Raw genomic sequence first — 16,458 nt, forward strand, 5'->3', positions numbered from 1 at the left:
ATGTGACATATAACATGTTATTAATAATATTAATGCATATTCAACAATTAAATATCATTACATATATTAATTTAATTATATACAATAATTGACTAGTAATTCCCAATTATGTATAAATAAAATGGCCCATGTTAATATAATTTACAACATATTGCAATTATAATTAACTGCTCATTCTTAATTTAATTATTTCATAAACAAAATTTTTAGTAATATAACATCTTTATTACTAAAACGAATCTCATTTAATCGAATTACAATAAGATTCATATTCTTACTCACATTCGTGAATTGTTCCATTTTAAGGAATTAATTAATCTGTATCATTATACAATTAATTAATTTTATCTATTAAGGGAATTGTCCTTTAGGTGTGACCTTAAGGGATCAACTGATCACCATCGTCAAACGACAGTAATGTCAAACTCTAGTCAGCCAATCATTACCGATTAATGTTGATCAGTTGATGTATAAAAATCAATCATCCCTTTATGTATTCTTATTATGAGTTTTAATAATGTGATCGCACTATTGTCGAGGACACATACTCCAACAGCTGTTGCCATGGAGGAGGTGTTAATGGGACCCACGTACAAGAGGTGGGTCGTGTGCCTTGACTTTTCTGCTAATCGGTGGTGGTTTTTGTACCGTCAGATGCACGATTGGAGGACAATCCTTCTCCCTCGTTGTTTTTGCCACGATAGTTTCCGCAATAACAACACACTCCTTTGTTGCAATTGTTGTTGCCCTGATTACCGTGGGAGAAATTGTGGTCAATGTTCTGGTTTTTGTTGTCATTGCGAGTATCATTATGTGTGGTGAGGAGAATAGAATCTGGGACGGTTGCGGCGACTTGGTTGCTTCGGGTTTCGTCAAGGGTTAGCATAGATCTTGCCTTATAGAATGATGGTAAATGATCGCTTTCATGAATGAACGTGACAACACTGTCATAACAAGTAAAGGGTCCCAACGACAAGGCGTTTCTCAGTAACAGGAACCACTACGTTAGCGAGTTGCTCGGCTAACATTTTCAGTACTTGGTAATAAGACGAAGCGTTGGGATAATTTTCCATATGAATTTTCGAGAACTATTGTTCAAGAAACACCGCTCTAGAGTTTTTATTGTCATTAAAGATGTCCTTAAGACATTCCCATGCTTCTTGAGCAAGTGGCCCTTGGTTTTAGAATCCTGTGAAGAAGATCAAGGGAGATGGTGCGATAAATCCATTGTTTCATGATTGTATCGAGGTGGCTCCATTGTTCATCTTTGGCGATGGTGGCGTCTTTTGGAAGGACGATGTGGTCATCCACATCAAAAGCTTGAGCCGTGCTGAGGTAGAGTTCGGCTCATGAGGCATAGTGAACATTCTCCGTTTCAAGGGTTATGGACATGGTTTTTGATGTTCGATGCGGAGAAGGCGGGGTGAAAGGGAGCGGGTCTTGATGAGTCTTTGTGGCCATACATTGTGAAGAGAAGGAGGCTGGGCCAATTGTAGAAGAAAAAAGGCGAGAAGAAGGTGAGAAGAAGACAAGAAAGGAAGAATGTCCTTAACACCATAAAAGAGTTTAATGTTTGAGTATTCTCATTGATCAACCCTAAAATATATACAGGATAATACAATATTCTTGAGTATACAATTGTCCCAACAAAAAGGCTACAAATAAGAGAGAATTGAGCTACTAACAATATAACAAGATTATTGTGCATAACTAGAAGTTTTACTTATTCTAATAAATAGATTTTAGATAAATAATTGTCACTTATTACAATTTTAATATTCTAACCGGAATCTATCACGTTCTCTAAGATAGTAACATTCTACTATATAGAATAATATTGGTTCAGACAATTATAACTAATTTTTTTTATTCAACATTTGATTTAAGTTATGGAGCTCAATAACCACCTACTTCTGCAAATTAAACCACTGTAATTTTTGTCTAGTTAAATCCAAGGAATAGTAAATGGTCCCATAAATAAAGTTCACCCATATGCATTTAATTCAGTTTGGTTCAATTCAATTCAGTTCGAAATCCATCTCAAAGATTATGTAGAACCTTGAACAATAACCTTCACATCTTGCTCTACCACATTATCAACCACTGTAAAACTCTGAGAAGGGAGTGAAGAAGATTCATCCAATAATGTAATTGGTTGTTGTACAAAATGAAGATTATAATCTCCATGGAAGAGTGAAGCATTTAAGTAACCATTAGCATCAGTGGTGCCAAAGATGGAGCTTTGGTGACCCCAATTTCTCAACATATTGTCTACAACATTCCCTGTAGCCAAGTTCCTGAAATTATTGTCTGTCAAACACATTCTGTAACATCCTTGTGGTGACCATGCCGACCATATTACTATCCCTTTTATTGCTGGATGTGCATATGCTTCTCTTAGTATTTGCTCTAGGTATTTTGCCTACATAAAAATAAGCGTTAGAATATAAAACCAATCGTGGAACTCCAACAATCAGTTAAAACTTTTGGGTTGAGACGGTTTCTTAACATAGTATCACAGCCAGTCTGACTAAAAGGTAAGGGGTTGAAATCTCACCACCCTAATTTCTAAAGGGAATATTTAGCACCAGGTATGCGAGGAGACGGAAAAAAGGATGGGCGAATGACATAGAAATTACCTGGTTACTTCCTCGAACATCAAGCTCGGTGATCCAAATAGGTAATCCGGCAGATGCAAGAGCATCAAGAGCTGATCTCATATAAGGAATATTAGGAGTGTCAAAATGACCCTCAATTCCAATTCCTAATAAAGAATCACCAAGGGAGGCTTGAATTTGTCTAAGCTTTTGTAGATACTTTGATGGGAGTGATAATGGATCTCTATTATCTTCAATTGTGTTATAATCATTCACAAACAATCGCGCCTTCCTGTCAAAGTACCTAGTCCTTCGAAAGAAATGGTTAGTAACTTTCGACATGATTTTGCTTTCGAAATAATTGAAGTGTAAATTTTCATTGTTAACGTCCCAACTAAGTAATTTCCCTGCGTATCTTGGCACGATTGATTTCATTCTCCTCTCAGTGGCTGCTCTGAGCTCGTTCCTAGAAAGCCCGTATATCCAACCAGGTTGATAACTAGGGTCGTCCCAGAAAATGTTATGGCCACGAACACTTATGCCATGAACCTTACAGAACCGAAGCATAGCATCAGAGGTAGAGTAGTCTTCCTTGCCTCGACTCCTCTCTGTGCTATACCATTTCATCTCGTTCTCAAATGTGGTGACCGTAAACCTTTGAGTGAACCAACTACGGTATGCATTGTTAGTAAGGATGTTATTGTTGATGGCTACACCAAAAGGGAAGCTTATTTTGCCTTTTCGCAAGGTGAGGTTCCTATATGCTAGAGGCACGCCTTTGGCATCTAGGACTTGGAGTTTCACCTTAGACTTGCGAACCTTCATGTATAACACAACATACAATCACAATAATTTGTTGTTAATTACAAGATTATGAATCGATAATATGATATAATTGTATGTGTTGAATGACAAGGAGGACGTTACTGATAGTTACATTCTCAACGGTTTGATCTTGATGAGCTCTCCACTCCTCTTCGGTGAAAGGTTGTAAGGAAACACTATCGACCCATATATCAACCGAAGTGTCATCGCTCTTGTAGTATGAATAAAGATAAATCGGAGATAACCAAACAAAGATTAGATTTACTCGCAAAAGGTTGCATTTAAAGTAATTCATAACACAAAGAGATGCCAACAAGAACATTATCTCAACGCGACTCTAATAACAAGGGTTCATGACTGGGCCATTTTACCCATGAATATAAGTGTAGTCTTGCTTGTATTATAGGAAAGTGGAGAAATAAGTTGCTAAAATGATGGAAACGTACAAAGTTAAAAGATAAAAACGTGAATACCTGGAAATAGAGTTGAGTAAGGCCGGAAGAATGAACAGAAACGCCACCTTTTAACATTGACCAACATCCAGCATTTGCAATAACTCCGCCAGCATATTTGAACCCTTCTTTTGTCTTAAAAACAGCCGTGATTGTCACATTACTCTTTGCGTTTACTTGTACCCAAGCTACAACAAAACACAAGGGAGACAATCATGCGCACACCATCGTCAGTTGGACATTTTGTGTAAAACCGCTTTATAATACAATATAGTTTGTCATTTGATCATGAAGGTGCATAACATAGAATGTTGTTGTTATTGTTGTAAGGCCTTGTTCTTTTGGATTTAATTTGAATTCCGTTCAACTTTATTTAGTTTAGTTCAGCTCGTCTCTTTACAAATTAACTCTTAATTCAATTTAGTTCAGTTCAATTCAGCTCATCTTTTCACAAAGTAACACCCGTATAAACTATTTGCTGAAATAAATAAATAAAATAATAGATACACTCTCTAAATTCAGACTAATTCTTTAAATCACCGTGTTGTTTCAAGTTCATAACTCTTTCCATTTCAATTAATAATATTTGACTTATTCAAACGAGAAAAAAGTCAAAATTAATGAAACTCCCAATTTATTCCTAGATAAAGGAACTCCCTAAAATGATTGTGAAACATACCTGAAAACGTGTAGAACATGTCCTTTAACAGGAGGACGTTTTGGGACACACTATCAAAGGGGTGTTTTCTACTATGGGACACCATGAAATTATTCCCTTTATTTGATACTCTATGCTCGATTTTCACATCTCCAAAAGTTGTCCAACCTTTTAAGCCTTCGTTTATTTCTGGATTTACAATTATTCCTCCTTTGTATTGAGGTCTCTGAGGATCTGCCACACACTGCAAAAGTGCCCATATAACGTTACGAAATTTTCTAGGATGATTTACGAAGTTCACAGTTTTTTCGTTTCTTATTACTCCATCAGTCCGAATTAAATTTACACCTTTAACTATAATCCTATTTATTAAAGGAACAACCACAGAGCCTACGTGTCGCTCTGTGGTTGAAAGTCAACAAGTCAAAAAACAGATTTTTCTTTCCTTAACTTTAGGCCCACGTTCTATGTACACGCTTATTTACACATATGATTTTCCTTCCTCTTAATTGCTCAAATGTTCAACAAAGAATGTTCAACCCATCACATTTTATAAAGTATTTTTTTCCCTTTATAGTTTAATAGGTTAAATCATGTGAAAAACTAATAAATAAATAATTATTTAATTAGGATTTTTGATTTTATAAAATTGTAATATTAATTATAATGAATTTTGCGGCTAATATATTAATATTAATATCATAGAAAATAAACTGAAACTTTATTAATTAATAATGAATTTTGCGGGTCATCTTTCGAATTTAACAAACTACTAATCATTCATTAATTTGTTTACAATAGAATGTGAACAGAAACTTTATGTAACAACCCGGATTTTTAGGACTTTATTAAATATAAGTCCAAAACAGGAAACAGGGGAAGATAAATACATATCCGAGTCATTACTATTTTCAACTAATTCCAATTTTATTTCTTTCCTTAATAAAAAGTTTGTCGGAACCACGTAGCACGTATTCAAATAATAGTCTCCTTATTGGGTTTGTCCCTAATTATTAGCCGGGATTTGGCTGCGAACTTGGTTAATAATACAAGTGAATCATATGATCATCAAACCAAGCTTAATCAATTCAACTAAGGGACAGTCTTAGACCCTTAGTAGTTAATTGATTTAAGAAGTGTTTCCTATTTCGAGTAAGTTCACTTTATACTATTAACTTTATCAATAATTTAAGTTAAGAAGATTTAAGAAGAGTTTTACAATATTTATTGAAACGTAACATTATATTATCTTTTACTCATGTGACCAAGCAGGTCGAGTCAAGTTTCGACCTTAAACTAACTGGTCATTGCAGATTTGGATTAAACGGGTCACAGGTTAAGATCTACATATTTTGATCTTGGAAAAAACGGGTCTGCTCGAGTTATATTTATGGTTCACGTCAAATTTTGACAAATCTACAAATACGACATTGGTTCACAGGTTTGAAAAACTGCAATAATATCTTATCTTTAAAATTAAAGAAATCGTGCATACAAACATTGCAATTTATGAATAAATTATCCAAATTTTTCAATATCATTTGCACATTATTTTTAACATTGAAAAAAATTGATTTTTTTTCGTATTTTTATATGCTAATCTTTTTAGGATATGTATCTAAATAAGAAATTTATTGTTAAATCATCACATTTTATTATGACCGCTATATACAATATCTTAATTGCTAATGTAATTTATAATTCAAATCTAAAAATCTTAAATATGACATAAAATTTAAACATTTTTATATATTTTTAGTTGATAATAATATTCTAAATAACATCCCGTGCAATTTGCACGGGTTTAAAACTAGTTTCACTTAAAAATATTAAACAAATGAACAAGACAAAGTATAAATTTAGAGTAAAATGTCATGTATATCAGTTAGTGAGAGCTTTTTTTTTTTTTTTTTTTTCTTGTGACGAGGAACCCACGGCCGTTACTTTCGGTGCGCACTGGGTAAGCCCCGCGGGTGTACATGATAGCCTGCAAACCACGTATACCAGGTAAGCCACCCGACGGTGACAGGCTCGAAGTCTATTAGACATGGACTCAGGCTAAGAATGCTCCACAAAATTTTGCTCTTGGGGAGGCTTGAACCTGGGTTTCCTGGGAATTTCACCCAAGTTTTAACCACTAGACTCCACCTTTGCGGGCTAGTGAGAGCTTTAAATCACTGGTATAATTTTTTATGATGTATTATACATTACTCCCTGTTAGATCACTTTTATAAACTCTTATTGCTTAGATGATACAAACAGTGGCGGAGCCGGGATTTCCCATTAGAAGGGGAGGGGCAAAAAATCCCAGCAGGGGTGAGCGGGTAATGCCATAAAATAAATGTCGGAAAATTTCGAAAATTTTAGCTAAGAAATTCGAAATTCCCAAATTTCAACGGAGGCGAGCGCTTTACTAACCCCCTAAATCCGCCAGTGGATACAAATAACTTGGACACTTGGTATATAACTTTTATTTTCTTTTAGCAAATTTGATAATCCCTTTGTCCCGTCATTTATTTACCTCTAGTTTTGGTACAAAAATCAAGGAAAGATGAGATGATCAATTATTTGGTGATAAGTGAACCAAATTAAGAATGGATGATCAAATTGTTCATAACAAAGTATTCCAAAATAGAAAGGTATGTAAACAAATTAATGACCGGGACAGAACGATAGAGTATAGAGTACTTACGTTGGTTATAGCCGTGTAATCATATGGTAATGCATTTGCCAAAGTTCCTGCAAGACAATAAGAATGAATTAAAAAAAAACTTGCGACTCTGATTTCATCATTAAAACCTCAATAATCTCTTGATTAAAACTTGAATTCCAAAAGACACCTTTAAAATTTCCAAATATTATTAGTCTCATCGATTATATTTTAAAGTCTTTGAAAGTGATATTCATAAATTAAATTCCGTAACTATATCATACATTCATACATACGAATGACAGTTAGAATGCACAAGTTCAAGGCTTACCTCCAAAGATGAGCAAAAACGCTATATACGGTGCCATGTCCCTCTTCTGCATAGTTTTCACCATATTTGAATAATAACAAGAATGCAATACCACATGGAAATCATAGCATAAAGAGAAATTTATATATATTGAGACTAAAGTTAAATTGAAGGAACAATTACACTTTTAAATTAAAATTGTTGAATACGTAAGACTATAATTAATTAATTAAATATGGGAACGTACGTAACAGCTTGACAAGACATAATATTGAGTCACAGATGCTTAAGAAAGAAAGAAACACAATAATAATTGCTTGATTAAATTGTGTTGAGTAAACAATCAAAAATTCATCAAATTAAGGAACCTATGTTATCTATCTTGCAAAGTTAGTGGATTCGTGTTGTATTAGTTGATATTTTTACGTAATATTTTCCTTTTGTTGGAGGTTGCATCGCTTTTATTCGTGTTCGTTAATACAGTACTTGCTAACAAATGGACAAATTTACAATATTATGAACTTATGTTTCTAGTCAACCAAAAAAAATTATGTTCGATTACTGTCGAAAAAAGGGTATCTATTCCCATCGTTTCCGTCATTTGCTTACCTATTACTCATATATAATTTAACTGTCTCAGTTAATTGTTTACCTTTTTATTATACGAATGTCTTTGATAGACAATTTGATCCCAAGATTCTATTTGTTCCAATTGTCACCTAATAATTGCCCCATCTACTTCCTTGATCTTTACAATGTATTCCGTCTTAAATTAAAGGGGCAAATCTTAACATCTCGTACATGTCCCCTATAATTTCCGAGATGCCTAGGTCTTAAATGTAAATTTTGCCATCGGTTGATAAAATTTAGTGCACTCTGTTATGCATAGTAACTCATTTTTATAAGAAGTTTACTAAAACTCAAACTTTAACATATCACAAAATCTCATTGAAGACGGACACTATCCGTCACAAGCTGAAGACGGATAGTGCCTCTGTCACAAGATGCAAGTGGCAATATGCATGGATGCTCCATTTTCCCTCCCACTTGCCAACCCACTTGCTTTATTGTGAGAGGTCTTCAGCTTGTGACGGATATTGTCCGTCACAAGCAAGACGCTTTGTTAACATATATATATAAAATTTTGAATCTTGTGGAGTTTTTGAGACCCTATTTCATATTTTTATTTACACAGTACGTACAAATCTTAAACATAAGGTAAGAGTCTTCTCTATTTCTTAAAAGAATAAGATTTGTTTTAAATAATGCTGTATTCAAAGATTAAAAAAATTAAGCAAAAATGGAGATGTCTATAAATTAGGGATTTTATTTAGTAAGACAGGGCCCGTGTCAAAAAATTACGAACTAGAGAGTAGAGAGCATGTCATTTGGGACAGCGTCTTCTCACAATCTCACCTGCCTTTTCTTTTAAGGAAAAAAACACAAACTATGTGATAAATACAACGTCAGACTCGAAATTAATCTACCTAACATTACTATTGGAACGAACGAATACATGTAAACCATACACTAATCATTTGAAAAAGGATAGTGATAGGGCGTTATCGGGTGACGCCTAAATTGGATGCCATTCTCTCACAACCATTCTTAATTGAAGGGGTCCGTCCCACTTACTCCAATGTAAGAGGGTGGAGCTCAAATTGAGTGTCACCCGGTGACGCCCTTTCATTTTCCTTTGAAAAAAAAAACAAAACAAAAAAAAAGCTACGGAGTATGACCGTAGCCTGAATACTAAAGGTCATGTTTTCTCTAACTTAATTTTAGTTCATTTTGATTTAGTTTAGCTATGTTCAATTTAATTAAATTTTATTGAAACCCTTTGAACGAACGATACATGTAAACCATGAATTTGCTTGAAATCCTTCGCCACGGGCCTAGCTTTGAAAACACTAATTTTTTCATCTTTGTCTGTTTTCAATTTGAAAATCCATTTGCAACCAATGGGTTAACCTCATCAGGCAAATCAACCAAGTCCCATACATGATTCTCAGACATAGAATCCATTTCAGTTTTCATGGCCTCAAGCCATTTTTCAGAGTCTTGACTCACCAAAACATCCTTGTAACTAGTAGGTTCCTCAAATTCCAAAATCATTATTTAAGAACTTTTCGTTAAATAGAAATCATTATATCTCATTGACGGAACGGGATTTCTACTAGTCATACGTTGGGGAACAACAGATGAGGCGGCTGACGGGATGTGGGTCGCACCCACGACATTCCTTACGGTGTTGTCATGTTGTGTCGCCTCATCCATTTGTTGCTCATCTTGAATTTCTTCGAGATATATATTACTCCCACTTGCCTTTTTGGAAATAAACTTTTTTTCCAAAAAGACACCATCACGAGCAATAAACACTTTGTTTTCGCTTTGTTTGTAAAAATAATACCCCTTCTCTTTGGGATAACCCACAAATAGACATTTATTAGATTTGGGTGAAAGTTTATCAGAAATTAAACGTTTTACATAAACTTCACATCCCTATATCTTCATGAAAGATAACTTTGGAGCATTTCCAGTCCATATCTCATATGGTGTCTTACCTACTGCTTTGGATGGAGCCCTGTTAAGTGTGAATGCTGCAGTTTCTAATGCGAAACCCCAGAAAGAAATAGGTAAATCAGCAAGACTCATCATTGATCGTACCATATCTAATAAAGTCTGATTCCTCCGTTCTAAAACTCCATTTAATTGTGGTGGTCCTGGTAGAGTTAATTGTGAAATAATTCCACAATCTTTCAAATGATCACCAAAATCTTGGGTCAAGTACTCACCACCACAATCAGATCGTAATGCTTTTATTTTCTTCCCAAGTTGGTTTTGTACCTCATTTTGGAATTGTTTGAACTTCTCAGATGATTCCGACTTATATGTCTAAAGTTATGAAGTATGCATATTCACCCCTAGCCAATGTACTCATAGGCCCACATACATATGTATGTATAAGAGCTAGGATGTCAATACCTCTTTCATTTGTCCCTGTGAAGGGTGACCTTGTCATCTTTCCCATTAAGCAATATTCGCATGTATAATATGATTAAAAATCAAATGATTTTAAAATTCTATTTTTATGGAGTTTTTCTATGCGTTTAGAACCAATGTGACCCAATCGATAATGCCATAAGTAGGTTGGATTTGACTCATTTGATGAATTAGTTAATTTGAATTTGCTATCTATGTGTCTTGAAAGGACGTAAATATTCGATCTGAATCATACTATATGGCCAATATAAATGGAGCTGTACCATATATATTGTTGGGTTTGTGCCTTGATTCTGTTAGTCGCCGTTCGAACGACTATCTGTTATTGGGCTAGGTCTGTCTTGGGCCTTTACTAGGTCATTCTGTATTAGGTCTTAGAGAGTATTATATAAACTCTCTAAGCCTCTACCTAGAAGTCATACCGTCTGAATCTGTAATCTGAAAACTCCTCACATATCAATAAAACTCTCTCCCTTCTGCCCTGTGGACGTAGCTAACACACCTTTAGTAAACCACGTAAATCTGTGCGTTTGTCTCTTTATTGTTCTTTTATTAATTCTTTCTTGCTTCTGTTATAACAAACTGGTATCAGAGCCTTCGGGTTCCTGACCAGCGAGAAAGATGTCGGCGATGAATATAAAGATCGATCTCTTTACCGGGAGGAATAGTTTTAGTCTGTGGCAGATCAAGATGCGGGCTCTGTTAAAGCAGCAAGGGTTGTGGGCGCCGCTTTCAGATAAGAAGACGGAAGGCGCAACTGCTGCTACTGCTACCGCTACCGCTGAGATGGCCAGTCTGGAGGAGAAGGCACATTGAACGATTATGTTGTGTCTTGCTGATGATATCATCACTGAAGTCGCGGAGGAAACTACTGCCGCCGGTCTTGTGGAAAAAGCTTGAGAGTCTTTATATGACCAAGTCTTTGACCATTAAGTTATTTCTGAAGCAACGTCTGTTTAGTCTGAGAATGCAGGAAGGTATGCCTATTCGAGATCATTTAGATCAGTTAAACACAATTTTACTAGAATTACGTAATATTGATGTTAAGGTACAAGATGAGGATGCCGCATTAATTCTGTTAGTTTCTTTACCGTTATCGTATGAGAATTTTGTACAGTCTTTTATTGTGGGTAAAGATACTGTTTGTAATACTACGGATTTATGAGTCTCTGGGTACTTTATCGAGTAGGCCTTACTCTGTCGAGTAACGGTGAGTTGCGTCTTAACAATAGTTTCTGACCTGTTGGGTACTCGATCGAGTAACGTAGATACTCGATCGAGTAAGGGGGCACTCGATCGAGTACCTCAGCTACTCAATCGAGTAACCGGTTTACGGGGGATGATTTGTCGGGTTTTGTTAATTATGCGATTAAGTATATAATAACTTCCGTCACTTTTCTTTAAACACTTTTAAAACCTAATTACTTTCAAAATAGAAATCAAACTACGTTCTTCGCATCAATCGCATTGTTGGCAAATCCCGGAGCTTGGAAGGTCGGATTTTACCTTTCTTTATACCGTTGTGATCCTTGCGTCGAGGGTAAGATCTACGTACCGTTTTTATAGTATTTCGTTAAAGTTGGTTAAACCCTAATATTGGGATTTGGGGGTTTTGTTGTATTTTGTGATTGGTAGTGATTATATGTTTGTATGTTAGGAGGAGGATTCGTAGAGGAAGCGTTTTGATATCAGCTGTGAGATCGTCTGATTGTGTTGTGCTTTCGGGTAGGGTTTCCTACTCGTATTAGTCCCATGATGTGTTGATTGGTGTTTGTGATTGTTGAATATTATCATACTCGTATTGTGACGGTTGTTGGCTTTGATTGTTGGTTGTATTTTGTGATTGATTGTATCTGTCTGTGTTCTTCGGGGTGCGTCCCTGGCTGAGTGGAGTCACTTGCGGGAGTGGCTTCACGCCCATGATTCGCCTTCTGTGGAACCCGCCACAGAAGGGATGTGCACACTAATGGATTTGGGTTTATCGCTCGATGGAGATGAGTGGGGCTTAGTTGGGAACGGCTGCGGTCCCCCATTGGCGAGCGAGTGAGTGACTGTTGCGATGGGGCACTGGCGGGGCTACACACTTTAGTGTGTAGTCGGGATTGTGGAGTTGGGTTTGGAGTTCGGAGAATATCCGTGATGATTGAATTTGTTTGTTTTCTTGTGTTGTTGGTTTATATAAATTGTGTGATTAGTACCGACCCCGTTTAATGTTTTAAAATCGTGGTGATCCATTCGGGGATGGTGAGTAGTTATTGAGCAGGTATGAGTCGAGTTACTGGGATAGCTGGGATGTGCCACCATCTGATGATAGAAGTCTTCCGCTGTAGCTTTAAGAGTTTAATAAACATTTCAGTTAGTTGCTAGACAGTTGGTTTGAGAACTTGTATTCGTATTTTGGTTTTGGTTTGGGATTGTAACTTTTCGCTAAAGTATTACTATTTAAATGTTGTTTCGTTATTGTCTATTTGATTATCATTGCCTCGGGTAACCGAGATGGTAGCATCCTTATACCTGAGTGGTCCTGGTAAGGCACCTGGAGTATGGGGGTGTTACAAAATGGTATCAGAGCAACGATCCTGAAACCTGTAACCAATGAATCTAATGAACATAGGGAGTCAATTAAAATGAACTCGGGGTAAAGGTTGTAGGAGCTAATGCAAAGGCTTGGGAGACGTCCTAAAGTCGCGAACTCGCCTTACAATTTTGAACCGGTCACCTGAAGGGTATATGTCAAGGTCGTATGTGATGTTTGTTAGTTTGTATGTGAATGTGGTGATGTATGCTGTAATTGTTGGATGTTTGGAGTAGAAGGTTGAGTTTGTGCATGAAAGGTTGGTGAAGTATATAGAACTGTTATTTGAACAAGAAGCATGTTGGATGTTTACTATGTGGCGTTTGATAATATGATATAGTTGTTTTGTTGATCATATGAAAAGCTTGGTAGGATTGCATGCTTAACTATATTATATGTCGAGTTTATAAAGTTGCATAGTATGTTGGGATATGTGAGATAGCATGCGGGTAGTATATACGAGTCAGCATGACTCGATCGAGTAAGGGGGTATTTGATCGAGTAGGTGAGATACTCGGTCGAGTGGGTCTGACTCGATCGAGTGGGTATTTGACGTTTTTACAACCAGAATCGTGGTTTTTGGGTACTCGATCGAGTACATCGGGCACTCGATCGAGTAGGGGGTCACTCGATCGAGTAGCCAGGCTACTCGGTCGAGTATGTTAGAGATCAGAAGGTCTGTTTGGGGTCTGATGTCGAGGCACTCGATCGAGTATGTTGGGCACTCGATCGAGTAGGTTTAGGCACTCGATCGAGTGTGTTCTGGGCAGCCTGTTTTCGTGTTTTGAGGTTTTAGTACGTATGTTTATGTCTACTGGTGAGCCGAAGTCGTATGCTCCCAAAAATAAGTAATAAAGTCCTATTACCTTAACTATATAGTAGAGGTAAGTCGGGTGTCGAATCCACTGGGAAGACGATGTAATTAATGTGTAGAAAGTAAAGAGTACAAGTAACAATAATAGGGGGGTTTTGTTGATTGAATAAGCTAATGACTAATAAGACAAAATATTAAAAATGATTAATTCAGATGATTAAAGGTCCTGGTTCAACAAACATCCACTATCAACAAACTAATTGGTCTTCGATTGTCTTTAATTCAATTACTCTCAAGTACTCTATTGTGGAAATACAAGTTTCCCCTTCCTCTTAAGTTTAGTCAACTAACTCGAAACGCGATATTAGAAGACCCTAATTATTGAATAATCTAAGCCAAGCGTCTAGATTTAATCCAACAACAGCATTAACAATCCAAGGTAACAATAAAGATAACGATCTTTAACACACGCGGTTAACGATTCGAATTATATATCTAGTCTCTACTTCGTCCTAATAACGATGAAACGCATACGAATTATTAGGGTAAAGTTTGCTACTTTAGTCTAGATTAATTGAACAATTACGGATTCAATTTCTAAACATGCAATAGATTAAAGTAAACAATTACCAATTGATCAGATCAGCAAAAGAAACAATAATCATAAAATTAGAGCAAGAGACATAAACAATACTTGAGAAATAAAGAAAGAATGAACAATCTCACAATTAATTAGTCGATAGCTTCAATTGTTGATCCAAGAAAGGGAGGATTAGTTCCTCATAATTTCTAAGCAAAAACAATTAGGGTTCTAAGAGAGTTTTTTCCCAAATTATACTTATTGAATGATAATATGAATGATATGAACTTCCTCCTTAACCTAATAATAATATCTAATAATAATCGAAATAATAACCAATAGTAATCGTAACATTAGACTAAGCGAAATTAGGAAACAAGCCAATAATACACGAAATTGACTCCAGTCTGATGCGACACGGGCGACCCGCGGCCTGACCCGCGACCCGTGCCACTTTCTGGTCCAATAACGCAGTTCCGTGTTTCTTCATTCTTCTGTGGGCTTTTCCATATTGATGAAGGTTTGTTGGAACAAAGAGACAAGGCCATGTTTGGTTGTCTCCTTGTCTTCATGCTAGCCCAAAGTCAACGTAGTCCACATGCTCTTCATCCAAGTTGCCCCAAATCTATGTAGTAGCCTTCTTATAAAAACGGCCCAAAGACACTACACAACTCACTTATTTTCCAAATATATCATTAATATGATAAATGAGAATTATTACAATTACTCGTCTAAAACTCCACTTATTCACCAAATACTCACATAAAGTAACACTTATATACCGTAGTAAATCCGTCTCATCAACTTCCCCACACTTGGATCTTTACTCGTCCTCGAGTAAACTCAAAGGATATATACAAGCTCATACCAACACCGATCCACAGAAGTATAAGGAAGCTAACAAAACGCAATGAAACTCTTACCATACGGTCTTCAACACAACAAGGAGAGATAGAACAGTATTGTAAGAATTCTTTTCTTTTACCTAAATCTCTCATTTTGCCTAGAGCGCCCGCCCTTGCGGGTTTTCACTCTAGCTTATCTTTTTTTTTTCAAACTCACTCTACTCTCAGTGGCACGCAACTCGATTCTTCATTTTACCCGGAGCGCCCTTTCGGGTTTTCACTCCGTCCTCGGCCACATCCCAATCTTGCCTAGGCGCCCTTTCGGGTTTTCACCTAGCCGGGATCCATTCTTTTTTCTTTTTCACTTTTTTTTCATTTTTCAATTTTTTTATTGTTTAAATAAATAACTGAAATAAAAGCACACAATACAAGGACAAATAACTACAAATCGGAACGATTCTCCCTCCCCACACTTGAATGAAACATTGTCCTCAATGTTGCAAGGACACAATAAAGGGAAAAGGAGAACAAACCTCAATGGAGAAAAACGCCAGACGACCAAATAGATATATCAATCCTCAACATCACACCTCCTCCCCACACTTGGCCATTAGCATATCTCATAAAACACAATCACACAAGGCCAACAAAGGATAAGAGTAACCAAAGAAGACTAACGCCCCTTATTACTCCATCCTAACAAATGACCAAGTAGCTCTAAAAACATGTGTCAGCAACAAATTGCACATAAATAAAATACTTCTACAACTCCGAGCTTACATGGTCAATTCTAATCTCCTCTACGCCAAAACAACAAACCATCCAACCGCATTAGCAAGGTGCCCACAACAACACACCGCGGTTCCTCCACACCTTAGCCACTATCCTACCCATCCGGCCTTCTTTGTCTCCCTTCTTATGTCGCCAACACCAGAAATCAGGGTAGTTCCGTTTGTTTTTTTTTGTCACCTCTTTTTTTTTTTTTGGAATTTCGTTTTTTTTTTTTTTTTTTTTTTTTTTTTTTTTTTTTTTGCAAAAATTGCACACGAAAATCTATGGGTTGCCTCCCAGAAGCGCTGTTGTTTTACGTCGTTGGCTCGACATCTCGCGGATTGGTAAACCACCCGACTTAAGTAAGAGTCTAGAAAA

General features: G+C 36.3%; 1 protein-coding gene across 1 annotated transcript; it reads right to left on the reverse strand.

Moving 5' to 3' along the window:
• Window positions 1–1,940: 1,940 nt before the first annotated feature.
• Window positions 1,941–7,752, reverse strand: LOC141602638 (endo-1,4-beta-xylanase 5-like). Its single transcript, XM_074422814.1, has 7 exons — window positions 7,514–7,752; window positions 7,225–7,271; window positions 4,554–4,776; window positions 3,896–4,062; window positions 3,535–3,633; window positions 2,640–3,416; window positions 1,941–2,422 (listed from the first exon to the last, which is right to left on the reverse strand). The coding sequence occupies exons 1-7, from the start codon at window positions 7,575–7,577 to the stop codon at window positions 2,048–2,050; spliced, it is 1,752 nt and encodes a 583-aa protein (XP_074278915.1). The 5' UTR covers window positions 7,578–7,752; the 3' UTR covers window positions 1,941–2,047.
• Window positions 7,753–16,458: the final 8,706 nt, after the last annotated feature.

The sequence above is a fragment of the Silene latifolia genome, chromosome 9 (genome assembly GCF_048544455.1).
Source record: "Silene latifolia isolate original U9 population chromosome 9, ASM4854445v1, whole genome shotgun sequence".
Taxonomy (NCBI): Eukaryota; Viridiplantae; Streptophyta; class Magnoliopsida; order Caryophyllales; family Caryophyllaceae; genus Silene; species Silene latifolia.

Coding starts and splice junctions, on each gene's coding strand:
- LOC141602638 (XM_074422814.1), bottom strand. CDS start 7,577: ATGGTGAAAACTATGCAGAAGAGGGACATGGCACCGTATATAGCGTTT. Junction 3,634..3,895: donor TTACTCAACTCTATTTCCAG/GTATTCACGTTT, acceptor TCATACTACAAG/AGCGATGACACTTCGGTTGA. Junction 3,417..3,534: donor AAGATCAAACCGTTGAGAAT/GTAACTATCAGT, acceptor TTATACATGAAG/GTTCGCAAGTCTAAGGTGAA.